General features: G+C 59.0%; 1 protein-coding gene across 1 annotated transcript; it reads right to left on the bottom strand.

The window, feature by feature from the left end:
* Positions 1-562: 562 nt before the first annotated feature.
* On the bottom strand, positions 563-15756 carry GNAI2 (G protein subunit alpha i2). Its single transcript, XM_058031925.1, has 9 exons — positions 15600-15756; positions 6884-6926; positions 6562-6703; positions 6203-6363; positions 3660-3788; positions 2374-2503; positions 1986-2139; positions 1508-1705; positions 563-1425 (listed from the first exon to the last, which is right to left on the bottom strand). The coding sequence occupies exons 1-8, from the start codon at positions 15715-15717 to the stop codon at positions 1515-1517; spliced, it is 1068 nt and encodes a 355-aa protein (XP_057887908.1). The 5' UTR covers positions 15718-15756; the 3' UTR covers positions 563-1425; positions 1508-1514.
* Positions 15757-17154: the final 1398 nt, after the last annotated feature.

The following is a 17154-nucleotide window of genomic DNA, read 5'->3' as shown; positions in this document are numbered from 1 at the left end:
GCTGGGGTGGTCCCTTGGGTGCTGCTGGGTGTCCATGGGTGCCCCCCTGGAGCTGGAGGTACTGGGAGTCTCCACAAAGCCCAGAGCTGGGGGTCCTTTGGGTGTGGGGTGTCCATGGGTGATCCCTGGGGCTGGGGGTTCCTGGGGGCTGCTGGCTGCAAGGGGTGCTACATGTCCCTCTGGGCTGCAGATCATTGGGTGTTTCTGGGTCCTGGGCGACCCCAGGGACTGACTGTGTGATACTGCTGCCACCATGTCACCGCTGCAGAGCCAGGGGGTGGTCATGTGTTTGTTCCCCCCCACCCCACAGCCCCTCGGGGCAGGGCTCAGCCCTGCAGCAGCATCCCAGCAACACCCCCAAGGGTCCCCCCACTGCCCTCACCTCCCACGACCAGGGACTTCTCCCGACCCCAGTGGGATGCCAACCCACCCTGTGTCCCTCTCCCACCCCTGGGGCCCACCCCAACCCTCCCACAGAGGTGAAGCCCCCCTGCCCACTCCCATGCCACACAGGGCATTTCAGTATATATAACGTTTCTCTCTCTCTTTTTTTTTTTTCCTTTCTACATTTTATTATTTCAAACGACGTGAACAGTTTGGTAAAACATCCTGTGGGAAAAGCGAGGCCGCAGGCACCGGCTGGAGGGTCCCCCTGGGCTGGGGGGACAGCGGGGGCCGCTCTGTACAGCGGGCTCTCCTCGCCCAACGCAACAGCTAGCCCTAAAAACTAGGCTTAGAAAGAGGGGGGGGATAGAGGCAGTGGGCAGCACCCCCTGCCCACCCTCCTGCCCGAGCTGCCCATCGGCAGGGGGGCAGCAAGGCGGGGTGGGGTGCAGACCCTCCCCCCCAAAGGCACACGGTTGGGGGGTGGGCTGGCCACGGAGGATGCCACCACCACGTAGCACTTGATGCTTTTAAATAGTTTGGTAAAAAGGTTTGTTTAAAAAGTAACCTGTGCCCAACCGGTGTGGTGTGGTTTTTTTTTTTTGCATGGTTTTGGGTTTGGTTTTGTCGTTTTTTCTTTTTTTTTTTTTTTTTCCTTTTTTTCTTTCTTCTTTCTTTTCTGGTTATTCAAAGGAATGTCATCGGTCGTGTTTGTGGCTGGGTGGGCATCCCTGAGGGGACCCTGTGCCCCCCGTGCCAGGAACACTTGCAATGTAAACAGTGAGAGCACCAAGGCTCGGAGTGAATGAAATGGGGGCTGAAGGGTTGAGGGGGTACAAACCAAGATTAAAAACTTGTCTTCCCTGGAAGGGCAACGCCGGCGAGGAGGAGGACAATGGTGGGGGGCAAACACGGCCAGCAGGGGGTACGTGGGCCCTGCCACCATGCTGACACTCAAAAAGTCTCTTTACGTGGTGGGTGGAGGAATGAATCAGAAGAGAAGCAGGAGTGGGAGATGGTGTGGTCCTTCCTTTGCAGCTCCTAGGAGAGAGAGGTGGTGAGCAGGGGAGGGTCTGGGGAAGGGCAGCCTGCAGCTGAAGGATGGTCCATGACCACCACCCACCTGAGCCTCAGAAGAGACCACAGTCCTTCAGGTTGTTTTTGATGATGACGTCGGTGACGGCGTCGAAGACGAACTGCACGTTCTTGGTGTCCGTGGCACAGGTGAAGTGGGTGTAGATCTCCTTGGTGTCCTTTCTCTTGTTCAGGTCCTCAAACTTGCTCTGGATGTAGCTGGCTGCCTCATCATACTTGTTGGCCCCTGGGCAAGAAGAGACACTGGGCTGCCCCACAGTTGCCCACGGCCACCAAAGGGTTTGGGCTTGGCTTGGCCCTCCACAGCCACTGTCCTGTTGCCAAATTGAGGCTCCAAAGGCAGAATGACCCCCAGATAACCCCCCTTCAAGACAGCTGCCCCTTGTGTTGGGCATCACTCCTCCCACATCTCCTGGGGCAACCCAAGCACCCATCACACCCCACTTGCTGCCCCAACCCACTGCTCCTGCCAGGAGGGCAGGGGGCACAGAGGCTCCCAGTGATACCTGTGTACTCAGGGAAGCAGATGGTGAGGGAGCTGTGCACAATCTTCTCCTCAAAGAGGTCCTTCTTGTTGAGGAAGAGGATGATGGACGTGTCTGTGAACCACTTGTTATTGCAGATGCTGTCAAACAGCTTCATGCTCTCATGCATCCGGTTCTGGCAGGGAAGAAAGCAGCATGAGCCAGGCAGGGACCCCCAGGCAGACCCACCCCACTGCTCCCCAGACTGCCACCCCCCATGCTCCTGCCTGCCTGGGCACGGGACGGCAATGGCCCTGCAAGGCTTGGGCCACCCTGGCCAGGGCACTGGTGGCCACCAGAGGAGGGGCTGCCCCCCCAGCCCCCCACAGAGGGGACAGCTCATGGCACTGGTTCCATGCCCATGACTCACCATCTCCTCATCTTCAGCCAGCACCAGGTCATAGGCACTGAGGGCCACACAGAAGATGATGGCTGTCACCCCCTCGAAGCAGTGGATCCACTTCTTCCGCTCCGAGCGCTGGCCTCCCACGTCGAACATCCTGCAGCAGGGGGTGACACGGGATGGATGGCAGCTCCCAGCTCCACCACCCTCACCCCATGCCCTGCCTCAGTGTCCCCAGCTGCTGCAGCAGGAGCAGCACTGGTGCAGGCAGAGCACGGTGCCTCTGCCCCAGGGATTTTGCCAGTACTGAGGATCTGCCCTGGCTCCTGCTGCCAGGACAGTGCCCAGGCTCATTTCCCAGCCAAAGCAAATCCCTGACGTGAGCTGGGGCAGGATCAGGCGACCTTTCCCAGGGGTTGTCAGTGTCATGGTCCCCAGAGACCTGCTCCAGAGCAGGCACAGCAGAGCTTTGCCAGAGACCTTGGACCAAGGGGAGCCAAGTCAGCATGGGCTCAGCAGGATTGTGGCAGCAGCAGGGCTCGGGGATGATCCCGATGCACCATGTGCCTCTCCCTCCACGGGCAGCAGAGGATGCCCTGCCTCCATGGAGAAGAGCCCAGCAGCAGCATTCCACATCCACTGCCATGCCCAATGCCAACTGCTTGGCTGGAGGGAAGGCTTCCCCACTGGGACACGCTGCATTCCCCCAGACCACCCTCACTGCCACCCCCAAAGTGCTGCCCTGGCAAAGCACAACCAAGTGTCTCCATTCTACCAGGGTGGCATCGGGGTCCCTGTGAGCCCCCTGCATTCAGAGAGGACCCCAGCAGATCTTTCTGACATCAGCTCTGTTGCCATGGGACTAAATTCCCTGGGGATGTGCACAATGGCAGCTTTCTGCCTCCGAAACTGGAGCCCTTATTATTTCCCCTGGGTTTTCAGTGGAAAGCAACCACAGGGTACCAGCAGGCAGCGCTGCCACTGCCTGACCCCGAGCCCCCAGCTCCTGCCCAGCGCCCTTCCTGCAGCGGAAGCAGCGTCACAGCAGCGGGAGGAGGGACGCCTTCCCCCTCCCCTCCTCGCCAGAGCCTGGATCCGCCCCCAGGATCTCTGAAGTGTTCTCTGAAGTGTTTTTGAGGCTGTTCCAGCTATTTCAGCGGTTTCCGCTCTCTGAAGCGGCAGTTCCCGCCATGAGCAAACCAGGAGGTGGGGAGAACTGAGTGCACACAGCGTGCACCATGCTCCATCTGAACAGGGGGAGGAAGGGGTTTTTTTGCTTTCAAAAAGGCAAAAGGGAAAGATGTCAGACATACTTGAAGTGCAGGTCCTTAAAGGTGAAGTGAGTCTCTACAATGCCCGTGGTCTTCACCCTGGTGCGCAGCACATCCTGCTGGGTGGGGATGTAGTCAGCACGGGCTATCCTCTCCAGGTCGTTCAGGTAGCTGGGGACAAAGAGAAAAAGCGCTGTGGGAGCTGGACCGTGGGGCACAATCCACCCAGATCCCATGGGACATCCCCTGTGCACCTCCCAGCATTGTTCAGTTGGCGTGGGCAGTGCCAAGCTGGGGTGCACAGCAGAGTCCCCATGTGCATCCCGGGGTAACCCCACATCCCTGCCAGACACAGGCAGGGCAGGACACCAGTGGCCAGGGACGCACAGGACCGAGGGACTGGGGGCAGTGTGCTGGCACTGGGAGCCAGGCAGAGGATGCAGCCGGGGCTGAGGGGCTCACCCCGTTTCCCTGGCCGTTTGCACGGGGGGAAATGGCAAGAGGAAAATATTCAGTGCTATGGCAACCAGCCGCAGTGCCGGCGGAAACAATCGATGGCGCCGTGCCATTTATAGTCAAAAACACAAAGGGACGGCGTCCTGGGAGGAAGCAGGAGGTGGGAGGCAGGAGACACAGGGAGCAGCGCCGTGGGGGGCTGCAGGAGGCCTGACCCCCCGGGAGCATCGCCCGCCTGGCTGCCCGCACAGCCACAGGTGGTGGCCGGGTCCCCAGTGTGCAACACCCACCAGGACTGATGAGGGCTGCCAGGGAGATCGAGGCAGGTCTTGATTTCTCCCGCTCACATTGCTTTAATTGGGTTACTACAAACGGGCTCCTTTAAGCAAATTAGGCTTGTCTTAATTAAGGCATTTGTGGCCCTGTAATCTGGTGAAAGCCAGATTACAGCCCGCGAGGCCACAGGGATCCTTGGCTCCGACTGCAGCACAGCCACTCGCCAGCTGCTGGGAAACCCTGCAGCGTGTCAGGGCAAGGCCAGGGCTGGAGGTGCCCCAGGAGCCTGCTGTGGGTGTGAGGGTGGGGGACCTGCACATTACTGCTGCAGAGCAGCTCAAAAACAGCCGGAAACACACATGGCCTCTGGCTACGAAAAACAGGAAACGCCACAGCAGGGCCCTGCGCAGCGCCACAGGCTCTTGGACACTGCATCCAGCCCCAGGGTGCTGCCGAGCACCACCCCGGCGCTGTTGGAACTCCCAGAGGCAGAGGAGGACCAGGATGGGGGCTGCTGTGCTGCAGAGGGCTGGGGCACAGGTGGGCTGTGTGCTGGGTGGGCACGGGGCTCCTCATTCCCACACTGTCCTGCTCTAGCAGCACCGTGGGCACATCATCCCTGTGTGATGGGCAAAGGATTGGCCACTGCACAGGGATCTCCACAGGGCTGGAAAAAGGCTGGAGCAACAGCTTGAAGGTGCTCCTAATTAATGGTTGTCCAACCCCCACCATGTGCTAAACGCTGCATAATGGCACTGACAGCGACAGCCACTTGGCAGACACTGTGCAGATACACCTGCTCCAAGTGTGTGTGCAAGCTCCTTGGCACCTGCTGGGTGTTCTGTGCTTCCAAACCAGCACCCACTGCCAGGGAAGTGCCAGGGCTGGCTGGGGAGTGATGGGGCTGAGCAGACAGGGGCTGGGGAAGGTGGGGTGTGACCATCAGGAGGAAGTGAAAGCTGCGGGTGCTGGGGGAAAGAGCTGACAGGATTTCTCCAGGTCTGGGGCTTGCCAGGAGCTTTCCTGCAGTCTCCTCCCCACGGTGACCTCAGTGCAAAAGAGAGACCTGACACTGCTATGCATGAGGGGACAGCTGGGGAATGGGATGGCAGCAAGTCCCAAGTGTGCAGGGATCCCAGGCAAGACCAGGCTTGATGGGGTGTTCCTGGCACACCATGAGCTCCCCCCCACACTGCTTTACCATAAAGGGTCTGGGTGGAGAGGGTAGGAGGGCACTGTGCAAGCTGAACACAGACTCAGCTGTATTGCTCTCTCCAGCAATGGTACATTAGGCAGATTAACTTTATTTATTAATCTCTTCAAAAATAAACCCAACCAGCTGCAGCAATCTACCTAAACACCAATTTGCTGGGTAATGCACAAGTATACTGCCAAGTCTTTCTGCATAAAAACAGTTAAAAGAAAAAGAGAAGCCTCTTGAACATCCTACTCATCCTCTTGAGACCTAGAGTGTCTCCAGGGCTTTCCTTGGGAATTTTTCCTGCCTTGACAGCCCATGAAGGGTGATGAGGATGGGCTGTGCTCATGAGTGGGCAGCCAGTGGAGAGCCTCTCCTGGGGAAGGGCAGAGGGGACAGAGCAGTGGCAGGAGGGGGATGCCCCAGTGCCCCCCTCCCAGGGTACACACACCCCGCCAGAGAAGGAAACAGCTTTCGAAACATCCGCCTTCCCAGTTCCGCTCGGGCTCAGCCCCAGCACCCTGCGGGAAGTGGCAGCACCAGCTCCTAAGCCTGGCGAGGGTGAACAGCAGCCCCTGGGGGAATTTCTGCTGCTTGATAAAAGCACTGTGGCTCCCAGGGCTCACTGAGCTGGGGCAGAGGAGGGGGCACTCACTAGGCAGCAGAGTCGTTCAGCTGGTACTCTCGGGAGCGGTTGAAGCAAGCCTGCACCCCGTTGTCAGCCCACAGTCTCCGGATAACGTTGGCCAGGTCCTCAGGCATGATGCCCTGCTCCTCAGCAGTGGAGGAGAGTGCAAACAGCTGCCGAGCATCATCCTGCAGAGATAAAACAGCTGAGCATTGGCACGGACTTATTGAAGCTCACTCACTCAAAGGATCTGATGGGAGCCCACCAGGGAACAGCAGGGCTTGGGCTGAGCCACCTTTAATCCTAGTCCAGTCTTGGGCACATCTGTTTTAGCCACCAAGAACCTCCCTCCCTGCCAGGCACAGTGGGAGAAGGATGGCACTCACCGCTCTGGAGGAGTCTCCAAAGTCAATCTGCAGGTTCCCCATTGCCTTGATGATAGCCATAATGGACTGGATGGTGTTGCTGTAGACCACAGCTTTGTACTGCCGGCACTCCTCCTCTGAATAGCCATCCTCATGGATGATCCTGGGGCAGGGAAAAGACACAGGACAGGTCAGCCCTTTGTGGGGTATCCCAGGATGCTGCTCCCCACCCATGCTCTGTGGCAACACCGATTGGGAGCTTTCCCTGTCAGACACTGGTTTTGGAGCCTGTGGCCAATGCCTGAGCAGTGCCAGCCACAGTGACAGTGCAGGGACCACTCACTTCATCTGTTTGACGATGGTGCTCTTCCCAGACTCGCCAGCACCTGTGGAGAAATGAGAAGGGATGAGGTCCTGTGCAGAGCCAGAAACCCTTACCCTACTGGGACACCCGCCCAGCCCACAGAGGGAGTGCAGCAGGTGCTTCAGCCATTGGAGAAGCAGCATTAGCCAGAGCAGATGACTGGATCTACACTGGAAACGTCAGGACCAAAAAAAGAGGGAACAAAAGTAGAGCCTGGGGGGCCCTCACAATAGGTCCCAAGGGAAGAAATGACACCTGCTCTGGGCCAGGAAAATGGCATCAACACACTAACGTTTTCCCCACAATCCTCACATGCCACAGCTGATGGGCAATTCTGGCTTTGGCTGAACCTGGGGACTCCCTGTGACAAGGGGACCAAGCCCTGTCCATCACCTGCCATCCCATCTCCAGGCAGAACCTGAGATGCCACATCCCACATCCCCTCTGTGCTGAGGAACAATGGAGCACCAGCCCCAGCACATATGCAGCAGCCAGGATGCAGGGATGCTTGTGCCACAAAGTACAGGCAGGGAACTGGGGAATAAGTTGCCACCTCCAGCAGCAGCTCGAGCGATCCCAGCGGGCTCAGCTGCCCCCAGGCTGGCTCTGAAATAGCGAGCACTTCCCAGCCTGCCGGCTCCTGAGCCCCAGCCTGCTGTGGAGGCGGCTGCCAGCAGGGAGAGCCGGTGGCTTTTGGGGTCGTTTTGTTTTTCAGCATCCAATCGCAGGGTTCTGTGAGTTCAGCGAGAGAACCAGAGTGCCTAAGGTTCTCCCTCCCCCACCCTGTCCCCTAGGGACGTCACCCCACGCAGGCAATGTGCAGCTCAGCTCAGCCCTCCCTCCGCTGGCTGAGAGCAGGGAACAAGCAAAGTCACCCTGGCTGCAAGAAAGGGGAAGCCAAAAGGGGAAGCTGCAAGAGGCATGTCCCTTGTCCCCTCTCTGTGCAGGGAGTGTCACGAGATGGATGAGTGCCTGGCCCGTCTTGCCCCAGGACCCCCAGCAGGATGAAGCCCCTTTGGCCAGGGACAAGTGTGGTCCCTGCCTCCAGGTCAAATCCCAGAGGATGTCCCAAGCAAAGTCCATCCCTGTGTCCTCTCACAGCCCTTCTTGTGGGTCCCCCCAGTGCTACCCTCGGCCCTGGAGCTGCCCTTACAGGGGGCCCCAAGCAAGATGGTGCCAGCATGGCCACAGAGGGGACAGAGATTACAGAGGAGGTTAAAAAAAATCAGAAAAAAAAGCAGCAGATTATGCTAAAATTAACTGGGAAAAACAGGGCCCATCATGCCAGCTGAGACATGGTGGCAGGGAACAAACTCCTTGTACCCATGTCAGCAGCCTGAACACCACCAGGTGACAGGCATGCACCCCCAGGGACACCACTGCAGGCAGTGCTCAGGGCATGGAGCGCCCTGATGCCGGGGCCATACTGAGGCTCCAGAGACCCTGCATTTCCCACTGGAGCACCTTGCTCCGGGGTCCCCATGCTGTGTGTGCCAAGGGAGGGGCTCTGCTCAGCTCAGAGGTCACAGCCCAGCACAGCAGGGGCTCTCAGCCCTGCTGAGCCATCCTCCCCCAGGATGCTGACGCGGCACCGGGAACAGCCCGGCCAGCGCTCGTGGTCAGTGCTGGCAGCTCCTGCCTGGAGCTGGGAGCAGGGGGAAGGACTCAGTGTAGCCCTTCATTTTTTCCATTAGGTATCTCTAGTTTCTAACACCATCCCATAGCACTGGGTCTGGTGGCCAGTGGCATTCACTCAATCCTTTCACACTGGGTGCCTGGACAGGGAAACTGAGGCAGGTGGCAAGCAAGAACCTGGATTATCAGCATCTCTGAGATGAGGTGCCAGACACCCATTCCCAGCTCCTCCTCTCTCTGACCCTGCCTGACATTTTCTCCCTGCCAGGAGGGAACAACCCTGCCGGGGCCTCCTGCTTTCCCCGGGCTGGGTGACAGTCACAGAGTGACCGTCACCAAGGCTGGCTATTTCCTTGCAAACTTCCTCCACATCTCCCAGCTCCTTCCCATCCCCCTGAGGAAGGCAGCCATGTTCCAAGTCAGCACCTCTGCCTCTCAGCAGAGGAGACTGCACACTTGCAGTGAGCAGGAATTTGGATGTGAATTAACAGCCCCCCCTCCCCACACGGGGGACCCTCCCCAGCCCCCTCCATGAGCACGGCAGAGGGGAAGGATTTCCAATCCCCGGAAAACCCCAGCTGCCGCCCATTCAGCCCCAAAACAATTCCTGGGCTGGATGCCAACTGCCAGTTCCCACCCTGCAGCCCAGCCCGGGCAGGATGAGGCAGTGTCAGAGGAGCTCTGGACTCCTGTGCCTGCATTCAGGGTGGGGTGGAGACCCCCCATTAGCATGGGCTGACCCCAGGGCTGTGCTTCCTCCAGCCCTGCCTCTCTGCAGGCAGCGCTCGTTCCCAGGGCAGAGCCTGGCAAAAACAGGACGAGAGCTCTCTCTTGGGCTCATTTCCTCCTTTCTTTGTTAAAAATAATCTCCAAAAATTTAAAATAAGCAAGCAGCTGTCTGGCTCCAGAACTCCCTGCTAATCCACTGGCAAAAACTTTATTGAGACAACATATATATTCTGCAGGCCATGATTTATGGTGCTTTCTGGACAGCAGATATTTAGTGCAATATATGCACATACTTCTGGGCAGCACCTACATAATCCCTGTATTTTAGGAGCTGGCCACAGGTTTCAGGATCCACCTCACCCCCCATCACTGACAGGGAATTTTCCATTTTTCCACACGGCACAATCCTTTCAAATATTCAGGCATAGATGGAAGCAATGCATAGCTGGAAAATTCTCATTATGGGGGAAAAGTTGAAATTCAATCCACCAGCAGGTCCAGAGCCATCCCCAGCACCCAGAGGCCCATCCCCTGCTGCTGTCCCGGCAAGCTTTCCCAACCTGGCAAACAGCAGCTATTATTTGAGCATGGATTTACAGATGGGTTTTAGCTCTGGACAAACCCACCAATCCCCTCCCCTGCAGGACAGACAGACAGCAGGACAGAGGGACGGCTGCAGAGCCCACCCCCCTTGGCACCTGCGAGGTCCCCACCATCAAATGGGACGGACAAAGGGGTGTGTTAAAAGCAGAGTTACCCAAACGACTCTAATAACAAAAAGAGATTCCCCTCGACATTTTCCTTCCTACCCAAAATAGATGGAAAATTGCTGTAAAAATAATCACATTTTTTTAAAACCCCACAGTGACACAGGGCGTTTTTCCCAAGGGCCATCCCATTCCAGCACAGGGCTGGCTGCTTCCCAGAAGGAGCCGTGCATCGTTGGCTGGTGGAATGCCACGTCCTCAGGCAGGACCTCAGAAAATTGGGGGGTGCAGACCCCCTGTCCAAGGCAGCTGATAAAGATACAAAAAAAAAAAAAAAAAAACCAACACAAAAATAAATAAAACAGAAAGAAATAAATTGGCAGCACGAAGGATGCTCAGGGCACACAGAGAGGAGGTGGGCTGGGGATGGTTTCCCAGAGGGAGCATGGAAAATGCACCCCCGGTGCCAACAAGGGCTGCTGGTGTCCACAAGCTGGACAAAACTATCCTTGTGCTGGGCTTTTTCCAGGAATCCTGAAACTTTGCTGCTCTGTTTCTGCCCCTGCCATGGCCAGAGTGCTCCCTCTCCCCCTGCACCACTGCTGCCATGTGCCCTCAGGCCTGGGTGCCATTATCCCATCCACCCTGCCCTGACGGGATGGGGCCTCACCCTCTGGCACAGCCGGGATGCTGCCAGCACCCGAATCCCCCTGGCTGGGTTTTCCACACCCGAATCCCCCCGGCTGGGTTTTCCACACCTGAATCCCCCCGGCTGGGTTTCCACACCCGAATCCCCCCGGCTGGGTTTTCCACACCCGAATCCCCCCGGCTGGGTTTTCCACCAGGGATGGAGGATTACTCAGCTCCCCTGGCTCCGGTGATTCAAGCAGTCTCCGGGCCGGAAAGCCGCGCTCCGGCCTGGAGCAGGAAACCCGGTGGCAGCGGAAAGGCCAGGCCAGCCCTGGCTGCAGCACCAGTGCCTGGGGACACTGTGATCCGTGCCCTGGGCAGCTCAGACCAGGGGACACCATAAAGCTATACATATATATAGGTGAAGACAGATATATATATTTCTGTGCTTTTTGATACATGTAAATCAATGTATACGTTGTTCCATAAAAATGTAAGATAGTGCAGGTATATCTATACACACACACAAAAGTTAAAATATAAAATGCATTTCTAATGTACATCTGTAAAAATATATGCTAAACATACACATATAAGCCTGCTGCTTCCTCTGGGCAAAGTCTAAGTGCTCATCTTGGAGCAGAGGGCAGCTGCCAGCCCCTAGGACATCACCAGTAGGGGCATTGTAGTGACCCATCCCATCCCAACCTATCCCAAGCTGATACACCAACTTCAGAGGTTGGACATCATATCCCTCTGGATTTAACAGCACTGAGTTCTTCCCTGGTCCCCCTCACTGTGACACCTCCTAGCCCATCACAAAAAACAGCATTAGGGCTCCCAGTGTTCCCACTGAAGGGAGAACCCAAGCCCTTCAACAGCCAGGACAGAGGAAGGAGCAAGGGCAGAAACAACCCCCAAGACAGGACCAAGCACAGCAAAGCAGGCGGCTCACACAGAACCCAGGGCAATTCTGGAGCGACACAACCTCTGAAAGTCACAGCTGGTCCCTCCCTTCCTCTATTTTTATGCAAGCCCCAAAAAAAAAAAAAAAACAAAAAACTAAAAAAAAAAAAAACTAAAAAAAAAAAGCTGCTTCCGAGCCCTGCCCAGCCGCTGTCTGTCCCAGGCAGGATCTGGTACAGGCAGTCCTACATGACGTACCCTGGTGCCACCACGCCAGCAAGGGCAGTGCCCTCATGCCAGGGTCTGCACAGACCCCTGGGATTAACATCATCACCCTACCAGTGCCTTCTCAACCTCTAACACAGCTGGGAAATCTTTCACTTTCCTAATCCTCCAAAGATAAGAAATAAGGGGCTTTGAGCACAGCAATCACTTGTCTGCTGCCAATCCTCAATCCCCCTGGAGCATCCCAGCTCCCACAGGCAAGGAGGTGGCTTGGCCAGAACACTGCTGCCCAGCAGAAACAGCCACTGAGTGCAGGGCTTTGTGTGCTAGGGATGGTGAGGAGCTGACAGTGGCACCAGGAGGTGCTGGAAGTATGGGGCAGATGCTCCAGGTGCTTTTAGGAGTCAGTGATGGCTCCTGGCCCCTCCCAGCACCAAAACCGTGGGAGACTGGTGGTTTCCAGTAGCAGGAAGGGACACATTCTTTGTTTGGGGGGAATTGCTTTGCCTGGGGGATATTGCTTCATTCTCCAGTCCTCTCTCCACCAGAGACTGGAGCTTCAAACTATCTGGCAGACACTCACTTTGCCAGAGCAAACAGCACAGGAAAACCTGAAGGCATGGACAGGAGCCACAGCAGGAGCATGTGTGTGCCCATGCCTGCAGAGCAGTGTGACACTGGGGCATCCTGGCTGTCCCCACTGCCCTGACAGTGTGCCACTGGGGCATCCTGGCTGTCCCCATTGCCCTGACAGTGTGCCACTGGTGGGTCCTGGCTGTCCCCACTGCCCTGACAGTGTGCCATTGGGGCATCCTGGCTGTCCCCATTGCCCTGACAGTGTGCCACTGGTGGGTCCTGGCTGTCCCCACTGCCCTGACAGTGTGTCCATGCCTCCCCAGCTCAGCCACCAGGGCAGAGGAAAGGCAGGAGGCGGCTCATGCCCACATACAGAGCACAGCACAGACCTGAGGCACCTGCAGCAGTCAGTCCCAAGCCTTCTCTGCTCCTACACTGCTGATGCCATCACCACACACCGAGACTGGTGCCTTCCACTCACACCCTGCCCTGCCTGGCAGTGGTGCCCCAGCTCCAAAGCTCAGCTGTGGGACACCATGAGTTGACACCAAAAATATGCCACACTTGGAAGAGACATTCCCTCTTCATGCTGTAGGTTGATGCAGCACAAAGGGTGAAGCTGTTTTTCTCTTTAGTTTTTGCCTCCCTTTTTCTGGATGGAGGACCCTGGGGCTCTGCCTTGCTGAGAGTGATGAGGAGCTGTGGTGCTCACCAAACAGCATGTGAGGCCTCAGGTCTCCTCAAAGCTTCCCCTGACCATGGGGGAAAAAAAATAAACCATACAAAGGACGAGCAGCAGGGAGGTGGGAGCATCCCCCCAGCACTGGGTCCCACCTCACAGAGGGGACATGTCACAAGCCCCAGGGGACAGTGCTGGCCACACCTGCCCAGCAGCTCCCTGCTGGCTTGGGAGGATTTTCCGGCCAAGGCTCAGCTCGGAAATGGGCAGTGCTGACCCAAGGCTCTGGTGCTATTGACACCTGAACAGCTGCAAGGGGAAGAAAAGGCCATTTTTCTTAATGTACAAAAAGAGCCATTTTGCTCTATTTTTGGCTTTAGAAAGCAGCTGAGATCAGAAATGCCGCTTGTAAACACTGGCCCCAGCAGAAGGGAGTGAGGACATCCTCTTCCTCCTCCTGCCTCCACTTCAGGACAGAGCAAGGCCCGGGAAAGGGATGTCAGCCAGTCAGCCTACAGCACAATCCTGCTCCTTGGTGACGCTCAGCACCAACAGGATGGGCCCTCCCTGCCCAGGCACCCAGAGCTCACAGCACCAGGTGACACTGCCTGCACAGTCCCAGGAGCCTCCCGAGGCTGCAGGTGCCAAACCCCCTTGGCCAGCGACCTCCCCAGTGCTCCCCACCAGGCCCTGGGCTGAGAGGAGCAGACCTGGCAGCAAAGCCAGCACGGAGCAGCTCACAGCAAAGAGCCACCACATGCTCCTCCACTATCCCACGGGATTCCACTCCCCTCACTCTCCCTTCCACAGGAAAAAAACGGGGCAGCGAGTGGGCCCAACCATGGAGCTCCCCAGACAGCACAGACCCCCTCCCAATGTCCCCAGGAGGGGTTTTGTTGCCAGCACTGCTCGTGCCAAGGCAAAAAGAATCAAAATAAAACAGAACGCAAAAGAGCCGCACTCTGATAAAGGAGCATTTTGAGGCGTTAATTACGTATTTCTCAAGGCAGGCAGGGGTTGAGCAAATAAAGGCCTGCCGGATTTCAGCGTGACTTCCTGCTGCTGGCAGCTTCCTCTGCAGACAGCAGATGAGTCCAAAGACATTTTCTGTCAGGGTTCCCTCTGTCCCGCTGCCCCACGGTGCCACCGGAGCCCCGCAGCTCCCAGCTCGCACCTGGCGGGAGGCCCTCCCTGGGAATTTCGCAAAGGGAATAAAAAACCCAACTGGGAGAGTCATTAAGAGAAATAATGAATTAAAATAACGAAGTGCTGCCTTGCCCGCAGGCACAGGGCAGGGCTGTGAACGCCCATGGGAGCATCACCAGGGTGCTTTGAAGAGGAAAGCGGCCCGTTATCAGAGAGCCCGTGGGCTGTGGGGGGCCCTGCCCACGGCAGGCAATGGCCCAAGACCCCCAAACCCCCACGGAGAGGGCAGGGTGATGGAGAGGCTCGGGCCCGTCCCAGGGCTCCAGCGGGGAAGACACGGGGCCATGGGTGGCTCTCAGCCCCGTTACCTCCACCACAGCCAGAGGCCAGGGTAAGAGCAGCGCAGAGAGGAGTCCAGGGATCCTGGGCAGCTGGGACGGGGTGCCCGAGCTTGCAGGACCTTTGCTGGGGGGGGGACATCCAACAGGTGAGTGGGGACGCCCCCACCTTTGTCCCAAAGGGATGGACAATGACCAGCCAGGAGCACAGTACCATAGTGGGGTGGCAGCTAATTCTGGGGGGATCCCCACAGCCCAGGGTGGGGTGGCAGCCTCTCTGAGGGGCACCCAAGGCTTGCTGTAGGGCCAGCACCCCACTGCCAGGGGGATCTCCAAAGCCTGGAATGGGCTGGCATCCTGCTCACAGAGGGGTGGGGAAAAACCCCAATGTGGAGGGGACCCAGCGTCTGCTGTGGGTACAGGGCACCATTCCTGTGGGGGAACCCTGGGAGCTGGGATGGGGTCAACATCCCATTCCTGGGGGGAGAGACCATGGGAGCTGGGATGGAGCCAACATCCCATTCCTGGGGAGGGGGGGGATCCGTGGAGACTGGGATAAGATCAATAACCCCCTCCTGGAGGGACTCCCTAGGATCTCAGATTGGATCAACATCTCACTCTTGGGGGGGATGCCTGGGATGGGATCAACACCCCAGTCCTCGGGAGGATGCCTGGGACCTGGGATGGGATCAACACCCCACTCCTGGGGGGGATCCCTGGGATTTGGGATGGGATCAACACCCCACTCCTAGAGGAGATCCCTCAGACCGGGGATGGGATCAACACTCGACTCCTGGGGGAAACCCTACGGCCTGCTGCTCCATCGGAGGGGGGGAACCCGGAAGCCTGGGGCGGGGCAGGCCCCGGTTCCCGGGGACATCCCCGTGGCCCGAGATGGAGCCCACAGCTCACCGTGGGGAGAGCCCGAACCCTGGGCTGGGGCCAGCATCCCACAGACGGGGGATCCCCGGGGCGGGGCGGGGCACTCCGGGCGCTGGTACCCAGGATGGCCCCGGGGCAGCGGGGGGCGGAGGCGGCGAGGCCGCCCGGTTCCGGCCGGGCCGAGCCGGGCCGGGCGAAGCAGCCAAGATGGGGGGCCCGGGGGTGGGGCCCGGGGGTCTTACCCAGCAGCAGCAGTTTCACCTCCCGCGCTGCCTTCTCGCCGTCCTCCCGCAGGTTCTTGTCGATCATGCGAGAGCGCTCGGCGGCCGCCTTGTCCTCGGCGCTCACGGTGCAGCCCATGGCGGCGGCGGCGGCGGCTGCTGCGCGCCCGCGGCTCTGCCGGCCCGGCCCGGCCCGCCCCGACAGGCCCCGCCCTGCGAGCCCGGGGACGGGGCCTACCGGGGCGGGGCCAACGGGGCGGGGCCAGTGGGCGGGGCGCTGTCGGGGCGGGGCTGGTGGGCGGGGCTTGCGGGGCGGGGCCGCTCGGTGTCGGCGCGCGGGCCCTCAGGCGGCAGCGGCCGGTAACGGCGGGGGAGGGGCGGGGGGACACGGGCTGTGAGGGACGGCAGGGAGCAGGGACACGGGGTGGCCCGGGATAAAGCACGGTGTGTCCCGGGATGGACGTGTGCGGGGGACACGGCGTATCCCGGGATAGACATAGGGAGGGACACGGTGTGTCCCGGGATAGACATAGGGAGGGACACGGTGTGTCCCGGGATAGACATAGGGAGGGACACGGTGTGTCCCGGGATGGACGTGTGCGTGGGACACGGCGTGTCCCGGGATAGACGTGTGCGGGGGACACGGTGTGTCCCGGGATAGACGTGTGGGAGGGACACGGTGTGTCCCAGGACACACATTGGAGGGAGATGGAGTCTGGGTGCTGCGTTTTGGGGCCCTTTGGGTGCAGAGCAGTGGGTGCAGAGCAGTGGGTGCAGCCCCGGGAACAGCGGTTTGGGTGATGCTGTGTTTCAGGGCTACCTTCTGTAGAGTCTCGGCGTCACAGGGTGGTGGCTCAGAGCTTGAGCATCTCTCACTCCTCAGGGTCCCCTGCTGCAGGGGAGGGAGCTCCTTGGCAAGTTCTGGGGCTGGCGGTGCCTGTGACAGGGGATGGGGCAGGATGGGACTGGGCAGGATGGGGCATCTCCAGGTTTCTCCCAGGACAGGGGCTCCCTCAGGCGCTTGCCCTGTCCCCCATCTCCCAGGGCTGCTCCCTGAGGAACCAGAACTCCCCACAGGTCCTGAGGAGGTGGCCAGGTGTGCCCACTGACCCAGGGGGCTGGTCCGTGCCCAGGCAGCCACCCTCACTCCATGCCAGCCCCACAGCATTGCCTCATGCCTGCCCAGGCCCTGCAGCCCCTCCACACTGGCACCGGCTGAGCAGGATGAGGGCAGCCAGGGATGCTCTCCACTCAGAATGCCAGGGGAAGGGTACAGCATTCCCCGTGGGGTCTGCAGGCCTGCGCCCGTGGGCCTGCTGTGGGGGAGCAGGGCTGTTCCCGTGGGAGCGGGCTGCCGAGCTAATAAGGCTTTGCTAACGAGCTGGCACTGAGCCCAGAGCTGGGGCCAGCTGAGGGAGTGAGGGGCCAGGGCCGGGGGGGCTCACTCCGCACTGTGCCATGGGCGAGGGCTGGGGGCTGGCCCTGAGGGCACTGGGGGCACCCACTGCCCTGGCACCACGCACAAGACGCCCCAGCACCGCCTCCCTGGAGCCCTGCTTCCAGAGCAGCCCCAGCA

This window comes from Melospiza georgiana, chromosome 11 (genome assembly GCF_028018845.1).
Source record: "Melospiza georgiana isolate bMelGeo1 chromosome 11, bMelGeo1.pri, whole genome shotgun sequence".
Lineage (NCBI taxonomy): Eukaryota > Metazoa > Chordata > Aves > Passeriformes > Passerellidae > Melospiza > Melospiza georgiana.
Note: the sequence above shows the minus strand (reverse complement) of the source record. Positions and strands in the feature narration are given on the sequence as shown.